The 25931-nt window shown below is 52.9% G+C and overlaps 11 protein-coding genes across 11 annotated transcripts; 5 read left to right on the forward strand and 6 right to left on the reverse strand.

The window, feature by feature from the left end:
* The first annotated feature begins 3898 nt into the window (after positions 1-3898).
* On the forward strand, positions 3899-4935 carry CC84DRAFT_1163918 (tetratricopeptide repeat domain-containing protein). The gene has a single exon (XM_018178363.1). The coding sequence runs from the start codon at positions 4011-4013 to the stop codon at positions 4614-4616; it is 606 nt and encodes a 201-aa protein (XP_018035728.1). The 5' UTR covers positions 3899-4010; the 3' UTR covers positions 4617-4935.
* A 157-nt stretch (positions 4936-5092) lies between these two features.
* CC84DRAFT_1163919 (uncharacterized protein) lies at positions 5093-6044 on the forward strand. The gene is made up of 4 exons (XM_018178364.1): positions 5093-5313; positions 5368-5425; positions 5546-5638; positions 5688-6044. Exons 1-4 carry the CDS (start codon positions 5273-5275, stop codon positions 5763-5765), a joined length of 270 nt encoding a protein of 89 aa, XP_018035729.1. The 5' UTR covers positions 5093-5272; the 3' UTR covers positions 5766-6044.
* Positions 5648-8145, reverse strand: CC84DRAFT_720376 (histone acetyltransferase ELP3). The gene is made up of 2 exons (XM_018187154.1): positions 5929-8145; positions 5648-5876 (listed from the first exon to the last, which is right to left on the reverse strand). The coding sequence occupies exon 1, from the start codon at positions 7856-7858 to the stop codon at positions 6125-6127; it is 1734 nt and encodes a 577-aa protein (XP_018035730.1). The 5' UTR covers positions 7859-8145; the 3' UTR covers positions 5648-5876; positions 5929-6124.
* A 422-nt stretch (positions 8146-8567) lies between these two features.
* On the forward strand, positions 8568-10112 carry CC84DRAFT_1163922 (succinyl-CoA ligase alpha-chain mitochondrial precursor). Its single transcript, XM_018178365.1, has 7 exons — positions 8568-8847; positions 8900-8928; positions 9015-9141; positions 9191-9253; positions 9305-9330; positions 9380-9462; positions 9513-10112. The coding sequence occupies exons 1-7, from the start codon at positions 8687-8689 to the stop codon at positions 10011-10013; spliced, it is 990 nt and encodes a 329-aa protein (XP_018035731.1). The 5' UTR covers positions 8568-8686; the 3' UTR covers positions 10014-10112.
* Positions 10113-10210: 98 nt separating this feature from the next.
* Positions 10211-11487, forward strand: CC84DRAFT_720902 (uncharacterized protein). The gene has a single exon (XM_018187157.1). It carries the CDS (start codon positions 10312-10314, stop codon positions 11242-11244), a length of 933 nt encoding a protein of 310 aa, XP_018035732.1. The 5' UTR covers positions 10211-10311; the 3' UTR covers positions 11245-11487.
* Positions 11403-13283, reverse strand: CC84DRAFT_1163925 (uncharacterized protein). The gene is made up of 3 exons (XM_018178366.1): positions 13104-13283; positions 12240-13049; positions 11403-12187 (listed from the first exon to the last, which is right to left on the reverse strand). Exons 1-3 carry the CDS (start codon positions 13152-13154, stop codon positions 11732-11734), a joined length of 1317 nt encoding a protein of 438 aa, XP_018035733.1. The 5' UTR covers positions 13155-13283; the 3' UTR covers positions 11403-11731.
* Positions 13284-13468: 185 nt separating this feature from the next.
* On the reverse strand, positions 13469-15967 carry CC84DRAFT_1258831 (uncharacterized protein). Its single transcript, XM_018184860.1, has 3 exons — positions 15100-15967; positions 13908-15049; positions 13469-13853 (listed from the first exon to the last, which is right to left on the reverse strand). Exons 1-3 carry the CDS (start codon positions 15682-15684, stop codon positions 13724-13726), a joined length of 1857 nt encoding a protein of 618 aa, XP_018035734.1. The 5' UTR covers positions 15685-15967; the 3' UTR covers positions 13469-13723.
* A 490-nt stretch (positions 15968-16457) lies between these two features.
* Positions 16458-17641, reverse strand: CC84DRAFT_1091613 (uncharacterized protein; the record flags this gene model as incomplete). The annotated part of the gene is made up of 3 exons (XM_018174406.1): positions 16458-16859; positions 16921-17190; positions 17372-17641. 3 exons carry the CDS (start codon positions 17639-17641, stop codon positions 16458-16460), a joined length of 942 nt encoding a protein of 313 aa, XP_018035735.1.
* Positions 17642-18498: 857 nt separating this feature from the next.
* CC84DRAFT_1195857 (uncharacterized protein) lies at positions 18499-22251 on the reverse strand. Its single transcript, XM_018181422.1, has 3 exons — positions 21882-22251; positions 19093-21823; positions 18499-19041 (listed from the first exon to the last, which is right to left on the reverse strand). Exons 1-3 carry the CDS (start codon positions 21973-21975, stop codon positions 18813-18815), a joined length of 3054 nt encoding a protein of 1017 aa, XP_018035736.1. The 5' UTR covers positions 21976-22251; the 3' UTR covers positions 18499-18812.
* Positions 22252-22821: 570 nt separating this feature from the next.
* CC84DRAFT_1163930 (inorganic phosphate transporter-like protein pho88) lies at positions 22822-23656 on the forward strand. Its single transcript, XM_018178367.1, has 3 exons — positions 22822-22909; positions 22966-23126; positions 23198-23656. The coding sequence occupies exons 1-3, from the start codon at positions 22890-22892 to the stop codon at positions 23590-23592; spliced, it is 576 nt and encodes a 191-aa protein (XP_018035737.1). The 5' UTR covers positions 22822-22889; the 3' UTR covers positions 23593-23656.
* A 258-nt stretch (positions 23657-23914) lies between these two features.
* Positions 23915-25153, reverse strand: CC84DRAFT_1163932 (uncharacterized protein). The gene has a single exon (XM_018178368.1). It carries the CDS (start codon positions 24986-24988, stop codon positions 24038-24040), a length of 951 nt encoding a protein of 316 aa, XP_018035738.1. The 5' UTR covers positions 24989-25153; the 3' UTR covers positions 23915-24037.
* Positions 25154-25931: the final 778 nt, after the last annotated feature.

A 25931-nucleotide genomic window follows, 5' to 3' on the forward strand; every position in this document is an offset into this window, starting at 1 on the left:
TATAGAGATGAGTGGCTTTAATTTAGATATAAAAGTAAGCTTTTAAAGTTAACTATAAAGAATAGAAATATTTAAAGAACGTCCAAGACTATATACCTATCTTCCCATCCTTTATGGTCCTAGTCTACTCCCTCACCAACACTTCCTTGGCGGGAGTAACCTTCTCTAAGAGTATCTTACTCCCTCACTAATACCTCCTTAGTGGGAGTACCTTCCTGCTCCCTTACTAAGGTCTTCTTGGCGGGAGCACGGTCACGTAACCACTTATACTAATGTAACTAGGGTAGTCGCTTAGCGTCCTTTAGTGCGTTGGCCTCTAGATCCTCTACTAGGTTCTCCCTGCATATCACCTTTATCTTCCTATAGTAATTCTGTGTGATTATAACATCCTTATTATAGATCCTATAGGTAGCTTTTATGTGCGCTATAAGGTTAAACTAGGCCCTAATTACCTTAGGATCCTTATATAGAGCTCTCTGTTAATTATATAGTTGGTTGAAACGTATGGTAAGGCTTTCTATCCACTTAATAAAGTTATATGGCCACTTCTTACCTACTTAGCTAGCACTACGCTCAGCGAGTAGTCTATTTACCATATCTTAAACAGCATCTAGGGTAGGCAAAAACCCTCGCGAATCTAGGTTAAGTATATACCTAGTAATCACCTCCTCTTCTAGCTTAGTAAGCTTCTTTAAATTGGGCTCATAATTGCGTTGCGTAGTGATTCCAGCGCGTTAGCGGCGAAGCGTGGTTTTAGAGACTCTATATATTATAGCAGCGCGCCTACCACTTTGTAATTAATTCTAATTAATAGCTATGATAGCTAGAGATATATAAGCTTCATTATAGCGTGATTAAATAGTGGTTGGTTAATCCATTGTGATTAATAGGTGACGTGTCGCGAAAAGTTAGTGGGGTACGCCGCTCGCTTACCAGGTACGTTAATATAAACCTTATACACATAAGAGTGCGTTTAGTAGAAGGAATATTTAGACACTATAGTAGTACCATAATTCTTAATAGTAAAAATAAGGTCGTAACGATGCTTAGTAGGGTTATGGTTAGTAGGCATGATTCTTTAGGATGAAGAATGCGAAGGGAGGGGATGATGTTACGAACTAGAATATAGATGGATGGAGCGGGCGCTTATAAAGGTGTGAGGATATAATAGTAGGGTTGCGACAAGATAAAGAACCACCAAGCCGCTTAGATAGTAGTCACGTGATGTGCTCAGCTGCTCAGGAGCCCTGAGCAGCCGAACAGCCAAGGCAGATCACGTGGTATGCTTAGCTGCTCAGGAACCCTAAGTAGCTGAGCAGATATCATATATAGGAACTTAAGTATGAGCTCTTATACTCGTGTTCAACCTATTTATCAATCTATCGTTTGAATTACACTTAGGCCATATTGTTGACTCGTTACATATCTTCTGATACTATCGTATTAACAAGACCCCTTCCCTTCCCTCAGTTGTCTTGCCCGAGAACCAACCCAAACCCTTTAGGACTAGCTACCCTTCTGGATTTAACAAATACTAAGTAATACTCAGTTACTAATTTTTATAACACTGACCTGAGCCGATGCAGCTATCCCTTACGCTCGAATCACTAAATATCCGCAAGGTCCGAACCTAGTCTAGGTAAGTGGATACCCCTTGTAACACCCGTGCATACAATGACGTATTGGATGTTGCATGATCCATAGTTAGACTGTAGTGTCACCGTAAACGGTATGGGTATGTCTGTTGATAGCTCTCGAGGTTTCTGTTCACAGGCGAAGTCGCCATCGAAAGACAAGACTGCACCGACTCGAGCCCCATTCTCAGGTAGTAAATTCGCAGTGAAATTATGTCTACCACCGCAAGAGCTTTGGTATGTCTTGTTTGCGAAAGGGCCTATCTCCCGTGCACAATTAAGCGAAAATGTGCTAGCGCCAATCAGGAGAACGTTCTGGGTCACTTTTAGAAAGACAGCTTTGTGGTCTTGTTGCATGTGATTTGCCTTCTGATTGAATCGATAGGGTGTGCGATAGCCTTTGCTGTGGGAAATCCGGTCTGGCCATGCATCCTTCCATTCCTTCAAACCTGTGATATCAGGTACACGAGTGGCACTGTGATGTCCGGAAGCAACCACAAGAGCATCAAAATCCTAGAAGATCAACATGGAGTTTTCAAGCTTTTCAACAAACACGTACCTGAGTCCCTGAAGTGGTAGAGAGGGTCTACGGTTCCCCTTCCCCATTCAGTTCCATGGTGGAATAGCTCAAGCGCCAAATCTTGTCGACTTTGCAGGCATTTGTGACTTTTGTCCAGTAAAAAGTACGAGAACCAACTCTGTTAGATCTCGCTAGGTCCTGAATATATTTCAACAGGATAACATGGCATACGAAATTTTGCTGTTCCGGGAGGAAACTCGACGACGGTTGTTTGCAGCAATCGGGTAGAGACGTTGTTCGTCAGTCCCTGATAGCGAGCACTAGAAGAGAAGTAAGAATCAATCATAAATTTCACAGGCAAGTCAATACCGACCTTGGGGGACAATGCTAAAGGTACTGATCTGAGCTTGGCACATACTTTTGACCCCTGGAAGCCGATATTGATGGAAAGTAGGGATCAATGCGAGTGCATTTGTGAAAAACCCTGTGTTATCTATCCGGTCTGAAAATCCTCGACAGAGTCAACTCACCAAGTTCCTCCTGGTTTGGAGAGCCTTTCAAAGACAATCACCTCAATGCCAGCTTTGAGTAAATGAGCCGTGGTAACAACACGGCTAAAACCTGCACCAACGATTCTGACTCGTAGAAATCGGTCTTTTGTGATTTTCAACACAGAATCTGGGTTGATTAGACTTGGCGGCATTCTAATCGAAGGTGATAAAGTATTTGCACCGGGAGACTTTAGCGTTCTTAAAGAAAGAAGATCATAGCTAGAAGCTTAAGACCACCGGGTTCGTGAATCAACACGCACTGTCTTCTGGGTCAAATTCGTATAGCAGCTAACGGATATAGTAGCTGATTCTCTCCCTATCTGATTACTGGCTGGCAGCACGTGGTCCGCAACCCCGTCGGCTGAGAACGCGCGGAAGCCGAAGGGAACCTCCAAACGCCTTGTATGACTGATCAAAATCCGGGCCCAGTGCAGTAATTTCACGTGTTCAGTTTGCGCTGCACCACCTCTCTCAACAGTCAAAAGGGCTGAGTCCAAGTGCTTAGCTACAGCAGGTACTTCTGAATTCGGGGAGAGCCGGCTCGATATCCGGTTTGCATGACGGGCATATCCTTCGACTAGTTTCTGCTTCTTCCAACTAACGGTAGTTGTGCTTATGTTGCAGTGGGCTGCAAATATGAGAGTCGTTAATGTTCCTATTCTACTCGTTTGGAACTGCTCAGAGACATGAACTTCCAGCCTGCTGAAACGAACGCGACACCAATAATCCCGTAAAGCAACATATAGACTGCCCCCCGGTTCTCTTAGGATAGGAGATACGTCATCCGTATCCCTTGTGGTGGAAACTCTGTTGGGTACAACGACCCAAGCAGCCCCAGTCCCGTTTGTTGCAAAACTGAGATGCCTGTTCGATGAAGGGTATCTAAGAAACTACTGAGGAGGCACCGAGTATGCGAGTCAAAGTGTGATCTTTGAAGGGTGAGCCTTGCAGTAAGCTACGCGAGTGGCAGATGTGCCGTGCACGGGACACTTCTTCACTGGACATAAGTATTCAGGCTTGCGAAATTTTTGCAGATTGCTCCGAGTGGAACGGGATGTGGATCTGCTCAAGCCAGGAGTGAAGACCTGGAGGGATGTATCTCACGTGACACCGAAGCGGCGGGCGTGTTCAGGGTCCACTTGCCTGCCTTATCGATAGCGCCTAGGTCGCTGTTCGGATACGTTTCGTGTCCACAACTGACACTGCACGCCAGAAAGAGCCACCACCAAATCAGACCTCTCTCGCGCCCGAACACGTTTGAAAGCAGTCCCCTCACCTCGAACTCGAACTATCTCGAATCTAGCCATGGAGTCTGCCGACACATTCACGCTTCTGCCACTGACGATGGATCCGGCCACCAAAGCCATTTCCGCCAACCCCGCCAACGCAGCGCTGCAGAATGAACTCGAGGCCCTAAACGCGCTGCACCGCGGTCTCATAAGCGCCGGCACACCAACAGGCACCCCACCGCCACCGGTGCCTGTGAACCCCACCCGCAGCGCTCAAATCGGCAAGCTTAGGGAGTCCGGCAACAATGAGTTTCGCAAGGGCAACCATGCACAGGCAGTGAAGCTATACGGCCTCGCAATCGACATGGCGCTTGGTCGGCCACACTGGGAGCCGTCGGGGTTGGTGCGCGAAGAAGTTAGCGGCCTCTTGAGCAACCGCGCACAGGCAAACATGGCGCAACAGAACTGGCCCGAGGGCGCGGTGGATGCGGAGGCGAGCGTGGAGATGAAGAAGGCAGACAATGCGAAGGGATGGTGGAGGCGTGGCAAGTGCTTGCTGGAGATGGGTCGATTGGAGGAGGCGGAGACATGGGTCAGGCAGGGCCTTGAGTTTGGCGCCAACGAGCCGGATCTGGTGCAGCTGAAGCAGGAGATCGAGAAGAGGAAGGCTGGGAGCGTGTAGATAAGTGAGCGTAGGGCCATGGGCCAGGTGTCTTGTGTGACTTTTGCATATTGCGCGGCGTTCGGGCGAAGCGGGTCAAGCCATGGCGAGACGGTTACACACTCTCAAAATGCTCTGTTTACAGCAGCGAGCTCAGCTGGGAGGTTTGATTGCTGCATTATCACGAGATCAGACGTTCCAAACAATAACTGGACGACTTCTAACGTTCTTATAGTACTTATGTATCGCAAAGTTTTGTTCATAAGGCTCGCTACTAAAGTCGGCTCGAACATGCCTTGTTTGCGATATTTATCGTGGACAAGTAGGATATATGTGAGGTGTCTGGTCAATCCATGCGAAATGTTGTATCCAGTGGAAACGCATGGTCTGGCCGCGGCCGCGCGAGCCCCTGCACTTGCACCTGGTTGCGTCAGGCGCGACCCACTTTAATTGCCAAGATATCATGAAGCAGCCGCAGGCCTCATTGCCATCCAACCAACCTCTGTCGTCGTCGACAACCTCAACCGCGTTTCTTCCCACATCGGACTATCCTCGTCGTGCTCTGCAACTTGAATATTGCTTGCGCATCCTTGCCAAAGCTTCTACTCAACCGTTGGGGTAATTCGCCTCCGAAGCAGCTCCGCGAACGCCGCTCAACCGCCTACCCCACAGCCACCATGGTGAAGCCGCTGGTTTCTGCGATGAATGCGTGGACATGGTACACACGCCCGTCAAGATGATCTCGAGGCCTCTGTCAATTAACACGTCTCAGCATCGTCGTGTCCGTATTCGCTATCGTCATCCTCTCCGTCATAGGCGCCCTATTTAAAGTACGTCGATATTCTCAGCCAGCCTACACCCAGGACTGCCGTCTCAAGCCGTGTTTAGATCAGGCGGTTATAACAGCATCAAATGTTTGGGATGGATGAATGCTAACGCTGAGTCCGCAGACGAACAGCCACACGATGATGGGATCCAAGGAAGACCCGTCCGATGGTGGCGCTGTAGCAGGCGCCGTGTTCGGAGCTGTCTTTATATACATCGTACGCACTGAGAAGCTTTAGGTGAGAAAATAGTGCTAACTTGTTTCAGGGGTTCTTCGTTTTCTGCGGTTTCCAAGCCCTGCTCCACATGCGCGAAGCTCGCCGCGGCGCGATAGCACTGTCATAGTCTGATACTCGATGCAAATGCGAGGATATGTATGAACTTGAAACTGTAACACGTGTAGCGGAGCGAGGCAGGTTTAGACACACGGACATCTTTCTGATATCCAGCGTGGCGGCACATCGTGAATGACGATGGCCAACCGCGTATGGGTGGCTTACGCCGTGGCGTTTGAATGGCATTATGAACTGGGCTTATAATATCCAGCATTGATTTCAGGGTTGCTTGTAGAAATCTAGGTTTTAGCGCAGCAATTTGCGATCAATACATCTATCTTAAACCACGCCTTCATGTCCCCAGTTCCAGCGCCTGCAATGCAGCATGTTTTCGTACCCAAACGCCATTCCCGCAGCATCTCACGGACCTTACCATTCTCTCAACCAGTCCGGCTCCAGGGTCTTACTCATGTATGGCCCATCAAGCCAATAACCCAGCTTAGCATAGTAGCTTCTCACACCAACTCCGGATATGACGCTAATCTTGCTACTGCCATGCTCCTCCCGCGCGATTCTTTCTGCTTCTTCCATCAACAACGTTCCGTAGCCCTGATGCTGGAATTTCTTCGGATCTCGCGCATGCACCGGCACAGCACTACCATAAACATGCAGCTCCCTTACCAGACTCGTAGGCTGTCCCGTTAGCTCTTCGCGGAACGTGTGTTCCTTTGAACACTGGCGGAGTCGTAGCAAAGCGATGAGAATGTCTTGCTTTGGATCTTCGTAGGCGAGGAAGGTCTCCCAGCCGCCGTTTGCCGTGTAGTCGCGGCGCACAAGCTCGACTTGGTCAGGGCGGATCTTGTGTTTGACTTCGTTGATACCGACTTCGCGTGTGCGTACGTCGCGACATGTAGTCCCGAAGTCTTTCATGCGTGCAAGCGCAAGCTCCCTCAGGTTCCCGTTCTCAACACCAGAAGTAACGAGCGGCATCGGGATATCTCTCTGTACGCGGTAGATCCTGGTCCACGGTGGCACCAACGCCAGGATCCGCGCAACAATATCGATGAGCGCGTTGGGCGTGTAGTTCTTATATCTGCCGGTTCTCCACAGCTCATAAAGTCCCGTGCCGCGAATGACCAGGGTGGGGTAGATCTTGAGGCCGTCCGTGCGGAAATCAGGGTTCGAGAAATACTCTACGAACTGGTCAAGGTCGCGTTCCATACCCACGTTGGGCAAGTCTGGCATCATGTGGGAGACAACCTTGAAACCAGCATCTTTGGCAAGACAAAACGTTTTTGCGACAGCGGCAACAGTGTGACCGCGATTGGTATCGCGGGCTACGTCTTCGTAAAGGGACTGCACACCGATTTCCAGCCTAGTACATCCGTACCGGAGCATCGACGAGAGATGCTGGTCAAGGCAATAGTCTGGCCGTGTTTCAATGGTAATTCCTACGCATTTGATGTTACTCATTTCACCGGCAGCAACGGCTTCGTCCACATTCTTGGTTTGGTAGCCTGATAGCGCGTTGTGTAGCTGCGAGATGAACTCGTCGCGGTAAGATTCTGGAAGCGACATGAACGTGCCGCCCATGATGATATACTCCACTTTGTCAACGCTGTGGCCCAGGGCCTTGATTTGATCCACACGGCCACGTGCTTGCTCATACGGGTCGTACCGAGCGCGAATGGCGCGCATGGAGGTGGGCTCGTAGCCCGTGTAAGACTGAGTAGAGTACTCGAAATCGGAGTCGGGGCCACCGGGACAGTAGACGCATATGTTGCCTGTGTATGAAATATGCGGGCATCGATGCGGTTTGCACATCACCGCCACTACTGCAATACCAGAAGAGGTCCGGATAGGTTTCGCGATCAACTTTGGCAGGATGTATTTCTTGTAATGCTCGGGCACGGCGGCAATGATGGCTGTTAATGGGGGCTGGCTCTTCAGGTAATGCTTCTTGGCGATCTGGCCTCTCAGATGATTCAAGTTCAGGTCCTTCTTGGGCTTGGATCCATCGGCTTGCGCTTCATAATCCTGGATGAGGGCGGAGGCAATGTCCGCACAAGCGCGCATATATCGTTCATTTTCCGGTGGCAATTTGATGTTCTTGGGCAACCGATTGTGCCGGGGTCTGCTGTCTGTGAGGGTGACGGTCGCCATGGTGTATCACTTGCAGTAATGTGATTGTCTGTGGCACGGCGAGCGTTGCGGCTCTGCTCTGCAGTCCTTGTGGAGTCGGTGGGGTGCGATTTTTGGGGATTTACGATGGCAGGCTAACCCCATTCGACTTAGCGAAAGACCCTCGCGCTGCGTCTTGAATATGACGTCCAGTGGGATACACCTCTTCAACGCTGTCTACTTCGAACGCGAACGTATTGCAGTCGATGAAGCAAACATTTATTTGACAATGGCAAGCTATGAATTATATGGTTCGTCAAGGCTGTCTGTATCCCAGGTAGCATTGCACTCGCAAAGGCTCCGTGCCCGATGTGGACCTGGAAGAAAACGATGATCTGAACGATGGTGCAGGGAAAGGATTTGTCATTGGGCTTTGGGGACCAAGATATGCATGCTCTATGTTCCGAGGCTTAAGGATATCCATCGGCTCTTGTGGAGGTGCTCTGCACTTGCGTTACCTGGGTGCAGTGTCCTCCATGTGATGGTTGTATACTCAGGGGCAGATGCGCAGAGTGGCGTGCGGACGACTCCAGCGCGTTCGTTCTCTTCATGCTGGCTCCGTGAACTAGTCTAAAAGATGGCCGCGTGCGATAGAGAGACGGGTGCATGGCGAGGCATTTTCGTGTGAAGTCGGGAGCTCAGACGCTACCGGCCGAAGCAAGCTGTAAAGTTTTAGATTGGCGGCCAAGCTCCGAAAGAGCACCCGTGCAGAGCGCACTCCCTCCGCAACAACCCCCATCCAAACCGCCCTCGATCCATCCATCCGCCTTCTCCAGCACACGTCTGCTTGCGTGACTCTACGACGTCACGATGCAGGCCATACGACGACCCCTGAGCTCGGCGCTGCGGAAAGCAGCCGCCAGGAACACCTATGCGACGAGCTCCACGCCCTATGCCGATACGGTCAAGAACCTGCGCATCAACAGCGACACCAAGGTGCTGTTCCAGGGCTTCACCGGAAAGCAGGGAACGTGAGTTGCAATGCAAACGCGTGCGGCGCGGCCCATGTTGACAGACGGACAGCTTCCACGCCCAGCAGGCCATCGAGTACGGTATGCGCTACGACCCTGACTGCACCTGCACCTGCTTTTGCCTCGTTCGCTCCTTGCGCAAGGACCCAATTGACCTGGACATGCAGGCACAAACGTCGTCGGCGGCACGAACCCCAAGAAGGCCGGCACCGAGCATCTCGGCAAGCCCGTCTTCGCGACCGTAGAGGAGGGCGTCAAGCAGACTGGCGCGACTGCGTCTGCCATCTTCGTCCCGTACGCACCCCTTTGACCAAGGTTGCGCTCCCCGCTGATTCCCATCTAGCCCTCCGCTTGCGGCCAAGAGTATTGAGGAGGCGCTGACCGCTGAGATTCCTCTCGTAGTATGGTAGGTTGCCCTGCGTCTCGCGCGCAGGCCAAAGCTAACAACCCGGCACAGCATTACTGAGGGCATCCCCCAACACGGTACGATACTCTCTGCTGCGCCAGTATTACAATGTGCTGACACTGCCAGACATGGTCCGCATCACCGACATGCTCAAGTCGCAGAACAAGACGCGCTTGGTCGGCCCCAACTGCCCCGGTATCATCGCACCTGTACGCCCTGCCATCATCTGCTCCACCGTGCAATCCTAACGTGTTCCCAGGGACAATGCAAGATCGGCATCATGCCCGGCTTCATCCACAAGCGAGGCCGCGTGGGCATCGTCTCCCGCTCCGGTACCCTCACCTACGAAGCCGTCAACCAGACTACCCAAGCCGGCCTTGGCCAGTCGCTCGTCGTCGGTATCGGTGGTGACCCATTCTCCGGCACCAACTTCATCGACTGCCTCAAGGTCTTCCTGGAAGACGAGGAGACCGACGGCATCATCATGATCGGCGAGATTGGTGGAAGCGCCGAAGAGGACGCCGCCGACTTCCTCAAGCAGTACAACACGGCCAACAAGCCCGTCGTCAGCTTCATTGCCGGTATCTCTGCGCCGCCGGGCCGGAGAATGGGCCATGCGGGTGCCATTGTCAGCGGTGGAAAGGGCGACGCCAACTCCAAGATCACCGCCCTCGAGGCTGCTGGTGTTATCGTCGAGCGCTCGCCTGCCCGTCTTGGCAAGGCTTTGTACGACCAGTTTGTGAAGCGCGACTTGATATAATGGGCCGCCCTGCCTGTGTGATGATGTCTGTTCCTTTGGGTTGTAATCTGGTTAGAGCGAGTATCTAGGTTTTGGCAGACTGAGATGGCTGTACCCATCACGTCCAGTGTATATTTAGTCCGTTTAGAGCAATGCAACCCGTCTGCATCGAAACACGCATGCAGTCTCGTACACAATCCATGGGAAACGCATGTGTATCTGAAAATGCATGTGGTCATAGCTCAATATTTTCCCAACTTCCAAAATCTCCCCGCAACACCTCCGAACTTCCACATTCGCATCGCATTCTCTCGAGACCATGTCCAAGACCAAGACGAAACGCGCACGCCGTGAACTCAAACGTGACGCAACCCGCAAAATTGCAAATTTCCAGAAAGCCGCCGCAAAATCTGTCCCAAAGCCATCCGCACCCGCCGCGAAGAAGCAGAAACCGAACAACGACCCAAAACCTCCCGCCACTGCTGTGCCTAAACCGCCCGTCCAAGCCTCACAGAAGCATGAAGTACCATTCGGCACGTACGACCACATTCTCCTCGTCGGAGAAGGCGACTTCAGCTTCACCAAGTCCCTTGTATCCGAGCACGGGTGCGCAAATGTAACAGCCACGTCCTTCGACAGCGACGAGGAAGTGCGGGCGAAATATCCCACCTTTGCAAGCATACACGACGAGCTGAGCGCGCTCACACCACCCGTACCATTCCACTCCAGCGTCGACGCTACGAAGCTCGGTTCCTACAAAGCCTTGCGCTCGTCGGAGGAGCGGGAAGGCGGCTGGGACACGATCGCATTCATGTTCCCGCACACGGGCGGTCTCTCTACGGATGTGAACCGCCAGGTGCGCGCCAACCAAGCGCTGCTCGTGGGCTTCTTCAACTCGTGCCTGTCGGCGCACAAAGGGCGGCCGTTTCTGCGCGACGGTGGGCGGGTGCTGGTGTGTCTGTTTGAAGGCGAGCCGTACACGCTGTGGAACGTGCGGGACCTGGCGCGACATGCGGGGCTGAAGGTGGTGGAGAGCTACAAGTTCGACTCGAAGGATTATCCGGGATATGCGCACGTGCGGACGTTGGGGGCGATCGAAGGGGGTGGTGCGTGGAAGGGGGAGGATAGGAGGGCACGGATGTTTGTTTTTGAGAAGGTGGGGGAGAAGAAGAAGGAGGAGGAGGAGGGGGAAAAGAAATGGGGAAAGAAGAGGGCGAGGGACGAGAGCGAGAGCGACTCGGATGAAGGCTGAAGGGATACGGTGCAGAGCTTGATTGTACGATTTTAAAGAGGATAGGTTTCACTCTCCTGAAAGTGTTCCTTCAGGGACGACAGCGTCGGCTAGGTGTGAGGAATTGAGCCAGGACCGAGCAGCGACAGGTTCTCCGAGTGCTAGGATTCACGTCGAGGAGCTTGGAGATACGTAAAGACGGTGTGCTTCAGCCATCGATGCTGACCTTTCGAGCGATCTGGGAGATGTCGCAAAGCCCGAGGATTGAATCACAATGACCTGCCGCAGCATCTGCCATGGCAGTCTCAAACAACGCAGGCGCGCCGTAGACATTGAGAGAGAAGAAGCAGATGAGGGATTAACATCAGGAATACACGCGGTGTCTGTTGGAATGAATGAATACTGTCGCTCCCGTGCCGAAAAGGTATGATGACGCCTCTCGCTATGCTCAAGTAAGACCCATAAACACCCACTGTTCTGCCCCATGAAGACCCTTGGCCAGTATCGCTCACATAATGAACACCTTCCTCACCTCATTCTCCCCCCACTTCATCCCACCTAAACCTTCTACTGGATCTCTTACCCACCCAGGCTCAACCCCAACTTTGTTACAAAACACTCTTAATCGCTCCTTACCGTACACTCTGCCGTTGGGAAGTACCACCGGATCACTTTCCACCAAACTCTTGCTATGGTGAGCATATGGCACATTGCGCGCCAGTTCATTAAGCTCAGTGCTGCAAATGGGGCACACAGACGTGGATGTGATGCAGTGCGAGGATGAGGTGAGTGGCATGGTAGTGGGGGCTGTGTAGGCAGAATGACAAGCGGGCGTTTTGAGTGCGGACAGACCGGCTGAGAGCGCGATGTGGAGCAGAGGTCTGGGCGGAAGAGAGTAGAGCGTGTGGTGGGTTGTCAGGAACAGATGGGCGAGATAGGTCCAGCGAGAGTCAGAGTAGAGCTCCTATTTCTTGTATTAGCTCCTGTCACGCCGCTGTTATACCGGGGCAACGAACACTGTAAGGTTTGACGTCGTCCCAGGGTCGATACGCCAACAAGCCCGCGGCCTTTCCCAGAAGCGCAAAATCCCCACTCGCACTCAGGTACTTCTTCGCGTGCGCTCTGGCTTCGACCAACTTCTCCTCGCCGGCTCTGGTGGACGTTCCGTCAAGTGTGACGCCATTTAAGCCGTCCATGTCTGTGTCTACGTCCCCCACGCCCGCCTGGTGTCCCAGGCGCACCAACTCGATGTATTGCTGCAACCTAAGCTCAAACTCCAACATGCTTCCCTGCTTCTTCAACTCTTTGCTGTTTTCCTTGCACCAGTTCAGCGCCAGACTCGTGTTTCTCTCCTCCCTCAGGCTCTTCTCGATCTTGTGGCAGGCGACAAAGGCATCAACGTCGACCAACTCCTGGATGCCCTGGCTCGCTGCCAGGTGCGCCGCGCTCTCCGAGTAGCCTTCCCTCAACAAGTAGTCGACCAGCAGCCGTGACAAGCGCGTCCTGCTCCATTCGTCGTACTTGACATCGACGAGGCTTTGTACCTCATACAAGTCCTGCAGGTGCCGCAAGCGCGCGCGGTTGGACTTGTGTATGCGCATCTCCTCGTCATGCAGATGCTCAAGTTTCCGCTTGAGGCCCTGCATCTTTGAGATTATGCTGTCGAGCGAGCTGAGGGCAGCATCGGGCGTCGGGGTCTTGGAGGCTGTCTTTGCGGCGGCGGTCAGGGACGAAAGGACGTCCTTGGTGCTGTTCTCGACGTAGCGCTGGGCATTCTTTTGGTTCCGCCGCGACAGCTCATGGGGCATACGGAGGAGGGGCTGGTCCTGCGTGGCGAGCGGTTAGCCTTGGATGCGCGCTCGCGAGGCGTGCTGGCGTACCAGGAGCAGGTGCGACTCGGCGTTGAGCTTGGTTGTGGTAAGCTCCGCCATGACGGGCAACACTGGTTTGCTTTCAGAATGGGAGCGAGGTATCCGGATCCGGCTCTGGTGGTAAACCGGGGTTATAACGGGGCTGATCAATGGCCGTGGAGCGAGTTGTGCGTTGTGGTCATGGAGGTGTGCGCGTGCGGAGGAGGCTCCAACTAAGCCGCGGGGTGAGCCGGCGAGCGTCACAACCCACCGCTCACCCTTCGGCGCGTGCTCGACCTTCACCCACCCTGCGCTTGTCACGTCAACCCAGCGCTCACTCATCAAACATCAACTGCACCCAAGCTTGTGTCTTCACAGCACCACGCGCACGTCTTGTTCTACAAGATGTCATTTTGTCATCAAACGCATGTCTATGAACGCCTCTAAGTCCCAATGCATCGTGAAGTGCAGCATGTCCAGATGCTCTTGCCCCCTTCCGTGAGGATACACCTGGAGCGGGACCAGCGAGCTGCTTATTCCTGCAAACCTACTGCATGCATTCAGCTCCTCGTAACTTTTAAATAATCATGCCCCAATTCGCAGCTCAAACACGCATGCAATCGCTTCTACTGTTAGTCCAAACCCGTTCCTCACTTCAGGATACCATCCTTGATCATCTTCTTCTGGAGGTGCTGCTTGTATTCGGTAATGGAGCCCTCCCACTTGCGCACCGTCTTGTGTTCGCACACCATGATGTCCTTTGCGATCTTGTCGAGCAATCTGACACTTGTTAGTGACACCCATAGCATAACACGTACAAGCCATCAAACTCACCGGAAGTCGTGGGACACGACGACAACGCCACCGCTGAAAGCGTTGATTGCGTCCGCCAAACTGTCAATCGTAGGAATGTCCAAACCGTTGGTAGGCTCATCGAGCAGAATCATGTTGGGACTCTCAATCGCCAACAGCGCGAAAACGATGCGGCTCTTTTGGCCTTCGGACAGCGTAGCCATCTTGGCCGTTTGCCCTTCACCAGTCATACCGTAGCGGCCAAGCTGTTGGCGCCAGTACTGGAGGTCCTGGGAAATGTGGGAGAACTTGTCACGCACAAAGTCGAGAGACGACTTCGTGAGATCGAGCTGTTCAGCCGAGTGCTGGCTGTATACGCCGAGCTTCAGATGCGTGTGTCGAGAGACGACACCAGAAGTCGGCGAGAGCGCACCCGTGAAAATCTTGAGGAGGGTGGATTTGCCGACACCATTGGGTCCGACAAGGGCTGTTCGGGAGTCCATGTCGACACCAAAGTCGAGGTTCTCATACAAGTTATCTTCGGGCTTTCCCGAGTAAGAGAAGGTTACGTCGTCGAGCGCGAGCACAGGAGGAGGAAGCTTCTCAACATCAGCGAAGCGGAAGGTGAAGACTCGGTCGGGAATGACGGGCTGAATGAAGCCGTCGGCCTCCATCTTGTCGAGGATCTTCTGCCGGGACTTGGCTTGTCGGACCAAGTTGGCGTATGTACCAGCGGAAGCGATGAACTTTTTGATGTGCTTAATCTCATCCTGCTGCTTCTCGTAGGCCTTCATCTGGTTGACCTCCTGCTCAGTGCGCGTCTTGGTGTAGGTGTCGTAGTTACCACCATAGTACAGAAGCTGCTTCATGCGCATGTCGATCATATTGGTGCAGACTCCGTTTAAGAAGTCCATAGAGTGCGAGACGAGAATAAGGGTGCGGTCCCACTTCTTCATGTATTCTTCCAACCACACACAGGCTTCCAAGTCCAGATGGGCAGTCGGGTCATCGAGCAACAGAAGCGAGGGCTTGACGAAAAGGGCCTTGGCGAGAGCGACTCTCATCTTCCAGCCACCGGACATGTCCTTGGTCTTCTTTTGGATTGTCTTCTTGTTAAAGCCGAGACCAGTCAAGATGATACCAGCACGAACGTGGAAGGTAGAGGGGTCCATCTCCTCTTGTTTCTTTCACGCAGATTAGCAGGGAACGACGGGGATGATGGGGAAACACCAACCTCGTAAATCTCCTCGAGAATGGGACTCTCCGGGCCTTCCTTCTCAAGAATATCCTCAGCGAGCTTCTCCAGACGGGCGAGCTCGTTTTCGGCCTCACGGACAACCCAGTCAAGAGCGCCGAGCTCAGTAGCGGGCGCACCCTTGTCCAGTAGGTAAATGTCGATGTGCTCGGGGAAGGGGAACTCGCGTTGATCGATGGCCTTGAGCAGCGTCGACTTTCCGCAGCCGTTCTCGCCAAGGAGACCATAGCGGCGGCCGTAGTTGACCTCGAGAGTCGTGTCGTTGAAGAGGACGCGGCCGTGGAACACAAGCGACGCCGAAGTGATCTTGACGTCTCGCGATGCCGCGAGGGAGGCCAGCACACCGGTGGTGACACGGTCCGAGATGCCGAGCTTGTCTGTCTGCGCGGTGAGGGCCTTAACCTCATCGTTCATGTCCAGGTCCTCGACATCGCCATTTTCCGAGTTGGCCTTGGAGGCATTCTTGGAGGCGGCCTTGGAGGAGACCTTGGAGGCAGGAGTCTTCTTGTCCTTGCCGGCGGCGGCACGCTTGGCCTCGCGGGCGGCTTTGGATGCGGAGACCATGTTGGGTGTATGTGTGGAGTGGAGGGTGACGGACGAGGGGCGACGAAATTTCGTGAGACTCAAATTGCCCCGCTAAGGCTGCCTTATCGATAGGCCCTGGTGAATTCGCAAGCTACGTCGTGCGGTGGAGCGCCGTGATTCCGCAAACTGAGAGAGACGAGGGCGCAGCACAGTGAGAGGAACGTACAACAGCCGGGGGAGGCAGAAAGAAAGCGTGCGTGAAAGGTCAGACAAACGCAGCGTCGATTTTTCGTAGAGTGGCGCGGGGTGCATGCACGGGCCAACGAGTGAGCCTCCGCCACCATGTGCCTGCGAGGAACCCTTGTGCCCATCCTGCGAAGACCTCGCTGCTTGTGGAAATCCAGCACATCGCCAACGCCACGCTCTCGCCGAGTTTCTTTGCGTGCCCTCCTCCTGGGCTGATGTGAAAATCCGCATGCACTGTGTAACTGGAGTTCAAATTGTGTTCTTCATTCATCAGACCACGCATGTGCCTAGCTACGTCACGCTTCAAAGGACTGGTGCTCATTGGTTCTTGCTTTCTCGTTCACGTGGACACCAGCGATGCAGGTTCAGGTCAAAGTTCCAGTCATGGATAAGGACATGAAGGCGCTCCAAGCACCAACAGTCTACAGTCTACCAAAGCTGTCTTTGCTATGCAAATCGAACATATGGATCTCCAAATGCAGCATGTACTCTCCTGCAGAACGCCTCGCAATGCAAACGATTTTCCCATCTTCGCCAACGACACCATCGCTCAACTGATTCACGGGTCAATGACTAGGGACCATCGTCATGCTCGCACTTGATCCGCTCGAAATCGAATGCCGCGACGACACCAACGAATCCCCTGCAAGTCTATGTCGCAGCCGTTCGAGCAACTCTGATTCCTCGCTGCTAAGCGCCAGCGTGTCTGGTAACGTGACGCCGCTTCCAGAGATAGTGATCTGCAATATTTTTTCTTCACTTTCCGTCTCCTCCAGGTGCTCGTTCCTCTCTTGGAGGCCCCCAGTACCATCAGGTCCAATTTCAATATCCTTTTCCCGCGCTTCGCGAAGAGACAGCGGAGTCCACCAGTAGATTGGAAATTGCCGTTGTATGTTGTTGATGATCAGGCCGACGATGAGCATCAGGAGGACCCCAAGCATGATCAGGCCCACGAAGTACCAGCCCATCTAGTTGCGTTAGCAAAATAACGATCACTACAAAGCCTCTCTATTCCGGTGTTATGAATACCTCCGTAATCTCTGGCGAAGTCGCAGCGAGGACCGCAGAAGCGCCACCTGGCGGATGGACTGTGCCTGTGAGGAGCATAGCAGCGGAGGCTATACCGCACGAAACTGCGCCTGCTATCCATTTGATCTTTTCGAAATCCGAGCGAAGACGGAAGAGCTTCGTAATCCCGACCCCAATAACGGCGGACAAGGTATGCCCAAGAAGAGCATTACGCGGTTGCCCTAGCGGTGAGCGGATCGCGTTGTATTCTAAGATTGCCGAAGCGCCCTTCTCAAGGTCAGCTCACGGACGAAAGAATTCAACGCGGTGCGTCGTGGCTCGCGTTGATAGATATCAATGACACATTTCCCAATTTGTGACTCGAGTGCATATCATGTCGGGATGATCGTACACTCTGTATCGCTCGACTTCACTAGCCGTACTAAGCATAAACAGAACAGAGTGTACTTACGTATGAGGCTATCAATGCAGGTGGGTGATGCATTTGTATAATTTTGGTGTTGTTGAACACCGCAGCAACCACGGCCAATCCGCAAAAGGCACCCAGCAACGACCAGAAAGCTCCTAAGACATTCCCGACATCCTGCTTCTGATGTTGCCTATACCCGAGAAACCTGGAAATTGGTGGTGGTAACCGGTGAAGTGGAGAAGGAGGGATAATTCGATTGATATGGCGGTCAATGTCGACATTCCACGCCTCCGCTTCGCGGACGAATGCCATTGAGACCAAGTCAAGGTGTCGGGCGTTCAACTGTCAGAGCCCCCAGTCAAGCAAGCAAAGAGAATCGGTCGGCAAGGGTCCGGTAGATATCGACTGGGAAGCTAGGGTCTTGTATCGTCGCCGGTGTGAGTGACGCAGGGAAAGGTCACCAGGGTGGGCTACGTGCTTTCACAGTTGACCGCCAACACGCCTGCGCACGCGTAATAAACGAAAGAGCACAATGCCGCCATCTCGGAGCGCCCTGGGAAGTCCGGATGTTCTGCATCACGAGCATGACGCAGGACGATCTGGCGGCGGCACCGGGACCAACGCTGGGCGTCTGACCATATATGGGTTTCTGTTACCAAATAGCGGCCTAAAGGAGGAAATTCGTCTCTAGGCAAGAACATTGAAATCGTCCATCTCCTCGGCTCCGCGGCGACGACCACAGATTTTTTTTCGCATGTCGTGAATTAAGATTCTGCGTTCTGTCTCGCGCATCGCTGTGTTTCTTGTGGTGCTGTGGTGTTCGCGGAAAGGTGCATGCTACGTCAGGTACTAGGCACGCACAGTCTATCCATGAGAAAAGTAGATATGGTAATCAGTAGGCGCCGCGTAGATAAAGTCCAAAGATAACGAAATTGATGACTGCATGGTAAAAGTTACCATATGTTAAAGGTCGAGATGTCAAGTGCTCGAAGTCGGAGCGAAGGCTGACAAGAATCCGGGGAAGCGGGCGATCCACCCCGCGATGCTTGGCAGGTCCACCATATTACTTGTCAGCGTGCACGCAATGGTCTACAGAAATCATGACATGCAAAGCTGGACAATGTGTGCTTGTGGTAGCCAGCAAACTGCAGGACGGATATTAAAAAACGAACGTGCAACGGATACATGACTATAATGTTCACTATTCACTAATATCCAAGCGCCGTACAACCACCGGTAAAGACATCTCTGTGCACACATGCACAACGCCTGATGTGTAACGCCGCTTATGAGCAAGTCATGTGAAGGCTTTCAGTGCAATGCGAGCAATGATCGGTTCAAGTCGTCGCCCTTTGGTAACCCATCCCTAACGCCCAGTCCAGCTTGTATCATATCTTTCGTAACTGTATTGCTAGGTCGTTTTGTTCTTGTTGTTGTTGTTGTTGTTGCACCAGTGCGTATCATGCCCCTACACACCAACTGCTTAAGAGCCGCGGAAAAGGAACTGCAGATCTTCTGGACTCAGGCGGTCCATCGCGACCTTATCATTGTTGACAGTCCCAGCAATCATCGCTGCCTTCTTTTCTTGAAGAGCAACCATACGTGACTCTACGCTGTCTTCAATGCAAAGTCGAGTAATGACACAAGGCCGTTTCTGTCCAATGCGATGACAACGATCCGCAGACTGCCATTCGGCTGCAGGGTTCCACCATCTGAACTTGTCAGTGCATGAGCGCACAGATGCAAGGAGAGGAATTACTTACGGATCTACAATAAAAACCCTGGAAGCCTCCGTCAAATTGAGAGCAACGCCTCCCGCCTTAAGCGATACTAAGAACACCTCGACGTCAGGATTGGTCATGAAGTGTTCGATGCTCTTCTGGCGCATAGCGGGCGTCATGGACCCATCGAGCATGACGGTATTGAAGCCTGCGCGACGAAGGCGCCATTCGATCAACTGAAGCATCGAGGTGAACTGGCTGAACACGATTGATTTTAGTGTCTGTTTCTTGCTTCGGAGCTTGTAAAGATCATAGACAAGCATCTCGATCTTCGTAGACGATGTCCAGTTCTCCATCTTTATCCGATTGATGATCGAAGTCTTCTTCACAGAGTCCTCGTCTTGCTCAAGCTCCGGCTGTTCGAAATCGATCGAGAGAGCGATATGGCAGCGGGGACAATCGGCATCAGTGCCGGAAGCCTCGCAAGTGTCCATGAAATCCTTGACACATGCGCGGCAGAACTCATGATGACAGCGAGATCGCACCGCATCTTCGGCAGGCTCGTCGCAAATATTGCACACGTACACGTTTTGACTGCCTTCCGCTGCCTTCTTTTTCAAGAGCAAATCAGGATGATTGGCAACTTGACGCATTTGCATGATGAGACCGAAAATGTTAGCATAGTTGTTAAGCATGACACCTTGCGCAACGTAAGTGTCAAACTTCCGAGCGGAGTTCGACATGATGGATGTTGAGAAGTCTCGTTCGACTTCACTGAAAAACTCGTTGTGAATTACGATGTCCTTCATGGGCAATTCCATCGAGTTTGTATGATCGCGCTTCATGCGACGCAACATAATGCGAGCAGTGATCATATGCAGCTTACTCAAGGCATCCTCACGGAGCTCTGGATCATCACCGGTGATTGGGTTAAGCAATTCTTGGTTGAAGACGGAAATATGCTCAGAAGCTCCGTGATTGCATGCTTTGCACATGTGGTCTTCGTCGACAGTCCAATGTAGCTGCTCGCAGTCACAGCTTCGGCAAAAGTAGTCGGCGAAGGGTCGAACCTCAAGGAACCGCAGCAAGGAGAAGAACTCTCCTATCCGGTTCTGGACCGGTGTTCCGGACAGGCACCACTTGTAGGTGCCTTTGAGCGCAAAGCAAGCCTTCGCAACACCAGTCGTGCGCGACTTGATGCTGTGGGCTTCGTCCAAAATGAGCCGGTGGTAAGTGATGGCATGTAGAGGCGACGCTTCTTTGATGATATCCTCGCCACGCGTCCAGCCCTTGGTCTCCTTGCGATGCAGAGATTCCAAACTGTTGTACGACACCATGATAACATCGAACTTCCGCAGGTCTTTCACCGTCATCTTCTTACACTTGGCGTTGGTGCCGTGGTAAACGAGTACCTTTAGTTTGCCGTCTGTGTACTCGCCAATTTCGTTAGACCACTGCATCAAAGCTACAGGAGGAACAACGACCAGCGTAGGTTCTTTCTGTGGCCAATCTGACATGATGAGCGAGACAGCTTGGATCGTTTTGCCCATGCCCATTTCATCGCCAAGCAGACCACCTTTGTAAGCAGTCTTCTCTTGTCGTGTCATCCAGCTGAGGCCTTCAAGCTGGAAAGGTTTCAGACGGCGACTAATGGATTGGGGTTGTTTGGCTCGTTGCACTTCGAGTATTGGAACTTGCTCGAGCTCTTTCCACATAGTGAGCAGTTTTGGGTGGGATTCTTCTGCACGTTCGCGATTCATCGCACGCTTGCGTTCCCATTTGTCGGCAATGTGAGCGAATCGCGCATTACGGCGAAGGCGAGCCATTTTCTCTTCCCTCGACAGGCGCTTGTTCTTCTTGCCGCGTTGCTTTTTACCCAGATTTGCCTCTGTCGCAAGGGCAGCGAGGGCCCGTTTGCTGACTTTCGGCAGCTCTGCATCATCACTGTCGCTAACAGTGTCCGCGATATCTCCAAGCACGTCGTCGTCATCCAATACGGAATTCGCAGCATCCTCATCGTCCTGCAGCTTGAATTCGTCTTCATCGTCTGGATCGTCGTCCAGATCAGAGTCAAGCCCGAACGTTTTCACCGCCTTTGCACTAGCACGGGCTAAACGACCTCGTGTGGTTGCGGGTGCCTTGCCCTTGCCCTTTCCAGTGTATGCTGGTGTTGAGATAGCCCATGAGGCAGAGTCGTCCTCCGAGTCTATCCTGATCGGATCCTGACAGACAGCTTTGCCTTTGCCTTTCGAAGTTATCGCCCTTCGCTTCGCAAGTGGCTCGTCGTCCGACGACTCAACCGAGATGACATGATTGCGCTCCAGTTCATCTTCCTCTAGCTGCAGTTGCATCGCGAGCTGGGCATCAGCGTCCATGTCGTTATCCTCGTCTTCTGACTCCTTCACCATGGTGCGCGTTCGCTTCCGCGACGATGAAGCATCGAAGTCCACGGTTACAGTTGCATTGAGACCACTTTTACGGGTTGTCATTGCACTGCGACTGACCGAGAGCGCTGGTGTCGTAGAGATGCTAGTCCCTGGGGTGTCATAGTCGGAATTCTCAAATGACGGCGATCCGGTTGAGCTGTCATGCTCACGCTTGGATTTTACGTCTGAGATCTTCGTCGGTGGTATAGAAACTGCCTTGAGCAGTTGACGGGTCGAGCTGCGTGATGCAGCATTTTGTTCCGTCTCGATGATTTCGCCTTCAACGTCGGAAGAATCAGGCACGAAGGAGCGGGTGCGCCTTGCAGCAGGGCGGGAAATTTTCCGCACTTGAAATACAGGTCAGTTGCAGTCAAACATAAAAGCTTTTGAGAAGGGCAAGACTACCAGAAGAAGCATTCGGAGTGGCGTTCGTAGTACTCGCCATGTCGTCGGCATTGGGGAGAACTGATGATCTCCGGCTGGACCGTCGGGGTGCCATTGCTGCGAAGGGGAGCGGTCAACGAAGACCAGCGCGGCGATTGTGAGGTAGGGTCGCCGCGGGCGCAAGAGCGAGGCTTGCGAAAGTAAGAGGCACCAGCGGTGGTGAATCGAGGGCGGGATGCCCCTGGCTTGCGCCACCGATTGGGTCGCGTTGAAAGATGCGCGCGATCACGCCGGTGGTGGCGAATACTGGAAACAGAACCTAACAAGGGCAAGCAAGCAAAGCGATAAGTGCACGGCTTTGTGGGAGGACCGTGGCGACTATGTATGCATCATCGCTGCAGCGACGCGTGCAAGGCGCTTTCCTTTCTTAAATTGAGGGGCTATCAATCACCGTCGCGTCGTCGTCGCTGCCTGGCCACCGCGAAGTCACGTGTCCTCTTTAGATATCGATAAGGACGCGTTGCTTGTTCGGGGCCAATGCTGTACAGCGTGGAAGCATTTACAGCGATCCACGTTTACATGGTTTGCTTGCTCTGCGAGTGCAGTTCTTGGTAAAGGAATCTGACTTGTGGCGTATGCAAGCAAATCATAGCAGCATCGATCCCTGTCTTGAGAGTCCCAACATCGTTCGAAGCCGTGTACAATCTAGTTTCCACCCGTACAAGTGAGTCCTAATGTGCTGATGCGACATGCAATCGGAGAATCCCCAGCTGTCTCACGCAGTCTGAGGCAATTGACAGGCAAACATGTGGTCGGAGAAGACTTTGGATGCGGCTAGAAGGCGGCATGCCGACAAGGGTTAGGCTAGCGCCAGGGCCCCCTCAAGAACTGTGGCCTTTTGGCGCAGCTCCAAGCGCATCCCGCACAAAATCGTCCCTTCTTCTTCACCACGCCCCGCCAGCAACACGAGACGAGGTCGCTCACCAGTACTAATTACCCTTCAGACAGCCATCGCCACCAACATCCATCATGGCGCTCAACCCGCAGATGTAAGTGGCTGTGACGTCTCTAACAAACAAAACCGCCTACTGACGATCGCGTGCAGTACCAACCTTCTCATCATTCTGGCGTTCATGCAGATCTCGAAGAAGGTTCCTTTCGATAACCCCGATGTTCTCAACGGCGTGCGCGCGCTGTACATCCTCTCCAATGCCATCATTGCTGGTATCTACCTCTACGTGCAGGCGCAGATCAAGAAGAAGAATGGTGTGTACACCCTGAGCCGTCTTTGCAGGCCTCTTTACGGTCTGCGCAAAGCGCTGACAATTCACCCACAGATATGACTGTCGTCAAGTACGTCGAGCCCGCTCCGATGGGATCCGGCGAGGAGCCCAAGTTTGTCGCGACCACCGTCAAGGCATACGATCTCCAGCAGCTCCAGGGCCTCTTCAAGGCACAGCTCATGGGCGTCGGCATGATGGGCGTCATGCACATTTACATGAAATACACCAACCCGCTGCTTATCCAGTCCATCATCCCCCTCAAGGGTGCCTTTGAGGGCAACCTGGTCAAGGTCCACCTCTTTGGCCAGCCCGCTACCGGCGATCTTCAGAGGCCATGGAAGGCGGCCGGTGGTTTCATGGGCGCTATGCAGGGCGGCGAAATCAAGACGGACAAGAAGAGCATCGAGGCTGCTGAGCGTGCTGGACGCGGTGGCGTCAAGGACGAGTAAATGCGCTATGTTCAGGGCTTGAAGGCACAGACACAGACTAGCGCTACCGCTTTCCATGCTCGGTGTATATTACAATTGTTTTTCAGGAGCAGCAGCAATGATCGTGCTTGCTGATCTTGAGCATATAGAATTGAAGCGATTGGCAGGTAACACACAATCGCGCATTCGAACCCTGGGATGTGCATATTTTCTATAAGTTTCGAAAATGATCAATATCCGTTCCTTTGAAGATACAAAAGGCATGATCATACTATTTTTACCCATTACCGTTGCGACGCCATAGATTACTAGAAGATCTTTTCAGCAACCCGTAGAAGGTTGTTGGGGCAGAGCTATGGGCGTGCCAAATTCGAACTTCATGTTTAAAAATGTTCAAGTACGATCTCCTAATGATATAATAGGAAGCCTGAGTTATATGTGCTCACAGCTTCGACTTGATTGATTGTCATATAATGTTCTTAAGTTCCTGCCCCGCGAGGAATTTCCGCAAGTTGTACGCAATGAGCGTCTCTGGGTTTTGCGGCCTGCCTCCGGCTGCGTGTGGGCTCACAATGGTGTTTGGTGTCTTCCAAAAGCGCGACTGCGCGGGGAGGGGCTCCGTCTCGAAGACATCGAGCGCTGCACCGCCAATGCTTCCGTTCTCCAATGCCTCAGCCAGAGCGGCCTCATCGATAGAGGTTCCACGACCAACATTGACGACCCAAGCATGCTCGGGAAGCAACTTTAACCTTTCAGTGTTCAGCGCGTGCTTGGTTGCGTCGGATCCGGGCAGAATCATGACTAAGGCGTCCGTCTTGGGAAGCAGTTCTTGAAGCTTGTCTTCCCCGTATACCTCCACGCCATTGCGTACGCCAGCGCTGCGCGCAAGGCCAGTCACGTTTGCCCCCAACGCCGTAAGCCATGGTGTCAATGTCTTCGCAATGTTACCGAATCCCCAAACCAGAACATTGGCATCTTGTAGCGAGGTGAACTTTCCCTTCGGACGGTCGGGTTGCGGTCCGCCCAAATGACCCGGCCACTTTCCCTCAAGTTGATGATCCCTCATTTCATAGAAGCGTCGCGCGGCATTAAGCAAAAGGCCTAGAGTGTGCTCTGCAACAGTGTGATCGTGCAACCCTGATCCCGTGCAGATGGTGATCTTGGAGGAATCGAAGCCTGCGCTGAGAACGTCATTTGGGCCTGCGGCAAGGGATTGGATCCAGCGCAGCTTCGTCAGGCGCTTGGCCTCCTCCTTCAGTCGAGGCACAGGGTTTGTCCAGGTGATGAGGATCTCAGCGTCGAGGAGGTTGTCTGGGATGGGCTCTTTCACGTCGTAGGAATGCAGGGAGACGCCAAAGCCCTCAAGAAGGCTGGCGTCAATTGCGAGCGAGGTCGGGTAGAGGAGTTTGGGAGCCATTGTGAACGTATGTGAGCTGGAAGAAGAAGATAGGTTTGCCTGGTTTAATGGTTTTCAAGAAATGTGAGCGAGGGAGGAGCTCCCAGTCTGTCGGCAATGGTGTCAGTCGCCGATACCCCGCCATCGGCATTTGACCATTGCGGTAAATGACGGCGATGTTTTGGCAAGCCGAGTCTTCAAATTCGGATATGGACTCCGTACGGAAGAATTATACACCGAGCATTTTCGCAGTCACGGGGCACAATTCCACGCCGATCCGACACGGCCGATATCTCGCTGAGGCTGTCGCGATGGCTGAATACGCTTGCCCGAAACGGAGACATTTTACGAGAGGCCTGAGAGGGCAAGTGGGTACGAACTTGAATCGTTGATATTCATGAACGATCCTCGCTACTATGTGCTACTTGTTTCAACTCACTTGCAATTCGTCTTTGACAGTAGTTTTCTATTCGCAACGGGCTGGGCTACTCATGAAGCTCGCGACACGGTCCGACGGCGCCTCCTCGTTGCGGCTTCGTGTATTCAGAATGCAGAACTCACCATAACAGGCTCTATTCCACAGAAGACTTCAAGAAAGAACAATTGTAGCTAAAAGACACGCCCCAGACGCCGAAAGACTTACTCGATCGTCGCAGAAACAAACTGTTCATGAAGCAGACCGTCATCCAGAACAAGTTTGCGGCCATGCAGGCCTCCAGCACACGTAATGCGACGCGGACTGTCCAAGAAAACCCTGAATAATTGAAAAGAGCCAGGACGGAGACTCAGACTCCACTGCACATAATAGCGGGCTGAACACTTAAAAGAGTCTAGACGAGCGCGGTTCTCAGCTGCAGTGCTTGAGAATCGACACTGGGGGGAGGAAAGCTCGAGCTCGGGATTCCCTGGCCGCGCAGTCCGCAATGACGAAGTCCAAACACGCCCCGTTGGTCACATTCCGCAT

Source organism: Paraphaeosphaeria sporulosa (genome assembly GCF_001642045.1).
Source record: "Paraphaeosphaeria sporulosa strain AP3s5-JAC2a unplaced genomic scaffold CC84scaffold_5, whole genome shotgun sequence".
Lineage (NCBI taxonomy): Eukaryota > Fungi > Ascomycota > Dothideomycetes > Pleosporales > Didymosphaeriaceae > Paraphaeosphaeria > Paraphaeosphaeria sporulosa.

Excerpts from the sequence above, each read along its gene's own strand:
- CC84DRAFT_1163918 (XM_018178363.1), top strand. The coding sequence starts at position 4,011 with ATGGAGTCTGCCGACACATTCACGCTTCTGCCACTGACGATGGATCCG.
- CC84DRAFT_1163919 (XM_018178364.1), top strand. The coding sequence starts at position 5,273 with ATGGTGAAGCCGCTGGTTTCTGCGATGAATGCGTGGACATG. Across the intron at positions 5,314-5,367 it reads GCGATGAATGCGTGGACATG|CATCGTCGTGTCCGTATTCG; the intron begins GTACACACGCCC and ends AACACGTCTCAG. Across the intron at positions 5,639-5,687 it reads GAGCTGTCTTTATATACATC|GGGTTCTTCGTTTTCTGCGG; the intron begins GTACGCACTGAG and ends AACTTGTTTCAG.
- CC84DRAFT_720376 (XM_018187154.1), bottom strand. The coding sequence starts at position 7,858 with ATGGCGACCGTCACCCTCACAGACAGCAGACCCCGGCACAATCGGTTG.
- CC84DRAFT_1163922 (XM_018178365.1), top strand. The coding sequence starts at position 8,687 with ATGCAGGCCATACGACGACCCCTGAGCTCGGCGCTGCGGAAAGCAGCC. Across the intron at positions 8,848-8,899 it reads TTCACCGGAAAGCAGGGAAC|CTTCCACGCCCAGCAGGCCA; the intron begins GTGAGTTGCAAT and ends ACAGACGGACAG. Across the intron at positions 9,463-9,512 it reads GCCCCGGTATCATCGCACCT|GGACAATGCAAGATCGGCAT; the intron begins GTACGCCCTGCC and ends ACGTGTTCCCAG.
- CC84DRAFT_720902 (XM_018187157.1), top strand. The coding sequence starts at position 10,312 with ATGTCCAAGACCAAGACGAAACGCGCACGCCGTGAACTCAAACGTGAC.
- CC84DRAFT_1163925 (XM_018178366.1), bottom strand. The coding sequence starts at position 13,154 with ATGGCGGAGCTTACCACAACCAAGCTCAACGCCGAGTCGCACCTGCTC. Across the intron at positions 13,050-13,103 it reads CCGAGTCGCACCTGCTCCTG|GACCAGCCCCTCCTCCGTAT; the intron begins GTACGCCAGCAC and ends CTCGCCACGCAG. Across the intron at positions 12,188-12,239 it reads ACGACGTCAAACCTTACAGT|GAGCTCTACTCTGACTCTCG; the intron begins GTTCGTTGCCCC and ends TACAAGAAATAG.
- CC84DRAFT_1258831 (XM_018184860.1), bottom strand. The coding sequence starts at position 15,684 with ATGGTCTCCGCATCCAAAGCCGCCCGCGAGGCCAAGCGTGCCGCCGCC. Across the intron at positions 15,050-15,099 it reads TTCTCGAGGAGATTTACGAG|AAACAAGAGGAGATGGACCC; the intron begins GTTGGTGTTTCC and ends TCTGCGTGAAAG. Across the intron at positions 13,854-13,907 it reads GTCGTGTCCCACGACTTCCG|ATTGCTCGACAAGATCGCAA; the intron begins GTGAGTTTGATG and ends AACAAGTGTCAG.
- CC84DRAFT_1195857 (XM_018181422.1), bottom strand. The coding sequence starts at position 21,975 with ATGGCACCCCGACGGTCCAGCCGGAGATCATCAGTTCTCCCCAATGCC. Across the intron at positions 21,824-21,881 it reads CACTCCGAATGCTTCTTCTG|TGCGGAAAATTTCCCGCCCT; the intron begins GTAGTCTTGCCC and ends CTGTATTTCAAG. Across the intron at positions 19,042-19,092 it reads AGGGTTTTTATTGTAGATCC|ATGGTGGAACCCTGCAGCCG; the intron begins GTAAGTAATTCC and ends TGACAAGTTCAG.
- CC84DRAFT_1163930 (XM_018178367.1), top strand. The coding sequence starts at position 22,890 with ATGGCGCTCAACCCGCAGAT. Across the intron at positions 22,910-22,965 it reads ATGGCGCTCAACCCGCAGAT|TACCAACCTTCTCATCATTC; the intron begins GTAAGTGGCTGT and ends GATCGCGTGCAG. Across the intron at positions 23,127-23,197 it reads GCAGATCAAGAAGAAGAATG|ATATGACTGTCGTCAAGTAC; the intron begins GTGTGTACACCC and ends ATTCACCCACAG.
- CC84DRAFT_1163932 (XM_018178368.1), bottom strand. The coding sequence starts at position 24,988 with ATGGCTCCCAAACTCCTCTACCCGACCTCGCTCGCAATTGACGCCAGC.